At 32.2% G+C, this 5,709-nt stretch overlaps 1 protein-coding gene across 1 annotated transcript in view; it reads left to right on the plus strand.

Annotated features, from left to right (window-relative positions):
* LOC109538329 (DIS3-like exonuclease 2) overlaps positions 1-2,534 on the plus strand; it is a 12,420-nt gene extending 9,886 nt beyond the window's left edge. The window contains exons 11-12 of the mRNA XM_048664254.1: positions 1,042-1,120; positions 1,466-2,534. Coding sequence (XP_048520211.1) covers positions 1,042-1,120; positions 1,466-1,777 — 391 coding nt within the window. The 3' untranslated portion in view covers positions 1,778-2,534. The remainder of the gene's footprint in view (positions 1-1,041; positions 1,121-1,465) is intronic.
* Positions 2,535-5,709: the final 3,175 nt, after the last annotated feature.

A 5,709-nucleotide genomic window follows, 5' to 3' on the forward strand; every position in this document is an offset into this window, starting at 1 on the left:
AATACGGCGTATTATGAGAGTTTGTACAATTTAGGGCACAGAGACTGTAAAAGCGCCCAGTAGAAACGGGAAGCGTGTGCTTAATTTACGACCAATACAATCATCATCTGGTATAATGGTGAAATGGAAATTCAAGCATGTTACTAAAGACGCTTTTCCTTCAATAGCAAATATGAAGCTGAAATGAACGTAAAAGCAAGTAGCTTGCGTCTAGATCAAGACAATCTGGACATTTTGATTTTAAAACGATAAAAAAATGGAATTAATGTGTGTGTTATTGGGTGAAGACACACAACAACATAACCAACATTAAATCATAGGAGCATACAATCTGTCAATCTGACCAATTAAATTCCAACGTCGGCAACTGCGAACTGCACAATATAAATCATGAAAACGCGAGCAACGACAACGGTATGCCAACTTGACGAACGGAACGAACTGCAAAATTAATAAATCCAGCTTAATGGCGACAATATTAATTTGTTTGGCTTCGGGAATATGCTTTCTTCCAGTACTTTTTTAACAACACTGCGAGTATTCACACACTTTTGGAGCAATTTTCTGGAATAATTTCGGAAATGGAACTCTCAAGGAATCTTTCGTTGAACAATAGTAGCGCTTTATGTAAATTTCGACCGGCTTCCTCGTATATCACCACTGCTTCAGTTCTTTGTTCGTCGATAGAAAAAACAATAAACTCATCAGATATTTAATTGGCAATCGGTCATTGGAAAACCACTGAAATAAATGATGTACAAATTGAAGGTTGACATGAGGATGGACAGATCTTCAAAACAAGGTGTCACTCGACTACCCATTCCATTAAGAAAAATAAACGAAAATGGCGTAGAACTGTCACTTTGACATTTTCAGCAGTCATTTTTGTGTCAAAAGATGGACAATTTGATTTTATGTAGGTGTCCCAAGTTTCTTGACAAGAGTATTAAGGTTTAAAAAATTAAAGGGGAGTCTCATTATTTACGCGGGCACTGTATAGTTATAAGGCCAAAATGACTAATTTGCCAATTATTGATTTAGATTCGTCCGCACCATTTTGAACTCTTGTGCGAAGCTAGCTTATGAACACGCTCAGCAAATGATAGAGGATCCGACAAGGTAAGCGTCCACATAATATAATAATCAAGGAAAAATAATTTTTCCTTGATAAAATCTCTTTAAAAATCAGATCTTTACCCGTATGCGCGCCAATGATAAACATTAACACTTCGGATCTAAGAATACTAATCATTTGTGGATATACGAATCATAAGCAAATTGTAATTTTTCATGCACAATTACCCCCTGAAATTTGTCGCACTTATTTACTAACACCCTGCAAATAAATCCATATCTAAACAGTTCGGGTTTATTATCACAATTATTATTAAAGATCTTTGATTGTTCCGTTGTTGACTGATTCCACTCATAGCAAAAACCGCATGATTTGAACAACTATTAATATAAAATTGTATCTTTATTTAAGTTCTGTCAAGATAATCCACATTGGACAGTGGAAGATATTCCTGTTTCTGATCCAAGCGAGAATTCAGAGAACCATAAAAAAGTGTTTAGACTAATCATCGACTTTCCAGCAACCGCAGGAAGTCCTGAGCCTTCCAGAATGGTCGTAGAAATGTTTAGCGTAGTGAAAGTGAACCTTATCAGGATACCAAATAGCTACAAGCTGGAGCCATTCCTTATTAGGCCAGTCATGACAGCTGTTTATATGAAAAACTTTACCGCTCCAGCAGAAAGTACAAACTTAGATATTTAACATTCTTCTTTACTAAGAAATGCCACAGGAATCATATTTTTTACTTTATACCCCTGAATTTAAAAATATATTTTTTAAACGTACTCATGTTCTGTGGTTGTGATAATGATTGTTACATTGTGATTACGTCTTTAGACTATAGATCGTTTGATTATTTAAAATAAGTCTTAAAGAGTTTTATTTGACTCAAGTTTTTTATTGCAAATTGAGAAGGTTGGTTATAAATGTAATTATTCAGGCTACGCATATCACGACGTCAATTGAATTTTTTGAACTAAAGAAAATAACGTATTTAATTTAAAAAACAGTAGCAACAAATTGTATTGTAAAGTACGTATGTAAGTGTAAAGTGTATCAGTAAAGGGGAAGTCAGGAAGCCAGTAGAGGCTTTAGTTAAGGTTTAGGTGAGATACGCGAAAGTTAACGGACGCTCATTCGAGTGCTGAAAGTCTTAGATTTATTTTGTTTTATTTGATTTTGAATTGAAACATAGTTAATTGTGAGTTTTGAGGTATGAACATGTTACCGTAAACATGTCTTAATGTGTAATTATTGTCGAAAGATGCTTTAAACATATCTTGAAAAACGACTCGGTAAATATAGTGGAACTCGTTTGCGTAATATGTTTTCATTTTTGAATGGAATTGTAAAGTTTGATTTTCCGTGTATTTTAAGTGAGTAGACAGTAGTAATTCACAGCTGTAAAGCTGTTGAAATAAGTACAATTACTAAATAAATTTTTATATTTAGTAGGAAACCTGAAGACTTTTATCACCTTTTGCAATTTCCCGCAAGATTTCCGTTCATATAAAAATAAACTCATTTCTTTAAAATCCGAATTGACTGTTTACAATTATTTATCAACTACGAAACATTTATATAATAGCTTTCCATCCTTCATTAGCAGTGTAAGACCAAAGATTAAAGGTTGCACGCGAGTTATTTCCATGTCCTCACTTTTATCAGTATACGTTATTTATGAGCCTTGGAGGAATTCAATTCCTTCCGACCTTCGCGTATTTTGAATAAAGCCTAATTAAACTACGATCTATTTAGCTAATCCCTTACAAGGACGTTACAAAGGTCTAGGACGATGTGATTGTTCAATTAACTACTTTTAAAGGGTAGTTAATGATCGTTTACATGTTTTTTAATGGGAAACTAAAAAAATTACCCGTTGAGGTAATAAAGTAAATGTTTTTTTCGCGATTAAACTTATCCGGTTCGGCTCTATTTAATCTACTTTCTATTCTCTGAAAATATTAACATATCAAACTATTTTATCAAATGTGAAAATCTTTATACCTATACATGCAGTATAGTAGGAAACCTTAAAAATTAAGGTTGTGTGATTGAAAAAAAAACCGTTCAAAGGAAGGAATGATCAAATTCTCCATGCATGCTGGTCAATTGCCATTTATAGAAAATGTATTGACTTCTCAAATATTAATCAGAGTATTAGCCTAGCGTTTTGCGTTTAAATTTTTAATATGTAACTATTTATAGCCTCGCATATAAGCTTGGGCTAATGGTTTGGAGATGAAAAAAGTAATTGGATTCATCCACTGATCAGGATTTAAGGAAACTCGAAAATCCGCTTTAAATTGGCAGTAATCGGTTATGTCTAAATCATGTAATTACGAAAATACCTACTCTTCATTAAACATTTATCACCGCTCAACACTTGCTAACACGAAAGAGTATCAATTTGAACATGAAAGAACCATATGAGATAATTCAAAATAATAAAGCGTTTTACGACAATTTTTTTACTATAGATATCGTCCATTTAAACCCTAAAAGCCGCATTTGCATGTTAGGTTTTGTAAAAAGTTGATATCAATAATAACGTAAAAAAGCCTATTTGCCATAAATTGTCGAGTGAGAAATATTATTTATCGCAAAACTAAAATGCCTATACTGTTTAGTTCACTATCAATTGATTTGACAATTTAATACAAACTTCACCTACTTAACAATGTGCACATTTAATTTTCTTGAAAACCTCAAATAGGTACTTGATACTAAACGTTTTGTGAATGAAATTATTGCTTATACTTTGAAGAGTTCTTCTTAACTACACAAGTCATATTGTGTTTTCCTTCATGAAGAGTGATTTTTTTACATACCTGCACATAGTAACACCATAATGATTTATTTACCTGTGCTTGTAGAATAAATTGTTTTCTTTTCGAGAAATTATTAATTAAGAAGTTAAATGATAAAATCGCCTACAAATATATTAACAGACCGCAACAAAAATTGCAGTTTTTCATAACAAACATTTTGTTTGATTAAATCGTACATTGTTTGGGCATTAGGCGCACTTACGAAATGCCCATTTGTTTCCTTTGATGGGCTCATTTAAAATTTATCGAACGGTTGTTATGGAAACTTTAAGGACATACCGTTTATAGGCTTGCACGTGCACGTGTTTGCTTGTGTTTAATATTTGCTAAAATTATTATACATTTTATTTATTATAAAGTTATTCAGGATCGCAAAAATAAAACTACGTTTAGTTTCGACTGGATTTGGTTTGTCTTGAATACGGATTACGAACATTTTTAGCGAATAATAAAATCAGTTCAAAAATTTCTGGTAATTAAGCAGAAAATAATGCGACAATTTCTCGTACTTTGGAACATTTGAAAGATGAACTGTTTATTTTAATGGCGTATACTTTTTGGATTTAATTTGAGACACAAACTGTATATATATGATATGATCGCAACGTACCGTGACCCCAATTAAAAATCGGTCATAAACATAGGAAAAATCGAACCAGTTGGAAAGCAAAAATTTAAAAAATATTTAAAGTTTAACAAGTATAGAGACATCGAAAAGTTTGGGGAGGCATTAATCTTTAGTCCTGAGTTAAGCTACTGAATGACTTAGACTTCTTCCAGTAAATGTTATTTAAGGCACTTTAAACAGAGAATTATTAATTTGATAACATTTTTTACTTCTTTTAATTTACGTGATACTCGTCAATGCAACTCCACGTTTTTTCAAGTATTAAAGTACACAAGAAGCAGTATATTTTAGAAGATATATATGGTTTTATATATGTTAAATTGGTAACTCGGAATGTAGATAGTTAATTATATCGCATTCGCAGTATTATCTATCGCATGATAGTTTCAGATTAGTGGTTTTCCAGTTAGAATCCTGAATTCTCATATAAGCACCTACTTTTATTATTATGTATGGTTGGAAATACATTTTACATAAAGGTCAAAATAGTGTCGTAAATTTGCTTCCAATTTTATTTATTTTAATTTATTTTGTACCATATGCTTTTATATTGTTCTGGTCCTTGCTGATAATGGAGACTTTTGTTATTGCTCAAATAAAAGAAATATGTCAAAGATGCGACCCTGAAAATAATAAAAATAAAGCTTTCCGCGGTAAAACAGAAGCTTGCAGCAGAAAAAATTGCCATTTCCATAGTTATTTTTATTGCACTTTTGGTGTAATGTGAGAAGATAATTTTTTGTTGTTTTATTAGCTGTTTTTTTGTTTAACCCGCCGATTGTCCTTAATTGTAGAATCAGGACTATATGAATAACATTTTTGTGAATAATCAATTAAAAAACTCTGACCAATTTCAGTGGAAACGCTTGCTTTGGGGAACAAAAATATGTACAACACCCAGAGGGTCCCAACAGTGTATTTGAATATTTTCTCTATGTTAATTAAAACATCGGGTCTCACATGATTTACTGTCTTTTCAATCGATTAAATTTGTTTAAGGTTGCATCATAAAAGTCCTTTCTTATTTACGTTGTACTAATATAGTCTGATCAGGGTTCTAGCCTTTAGAAGAAAATAGTCGGTATTACCACTGCTGACTACGTAATAAAATAAAAACCACCCAACCTCTGGATTAGTGTGTTTCTACTATGCCAGCGCAAAAGCTTCGAAAGCTC

This window comes from Dendroctonus ponderosae, unplaced genomic scaffold (assembly GCF_020466585.1).
Source record: "Dendroctonus ponderosae isolate FM_Combo_2020 unplaced genomic scaffold, Dpon_F_20191213v2 Dpon_F_20191213_2, whole genome shotgun sequence".
Classification (NCBI taxonomy): Eukaryota; Metazoa; Arthropoda; class Insecta; order Coleoptera; family Curculionidae; genus Dendroctonus; species Dendroctonus ponderosae.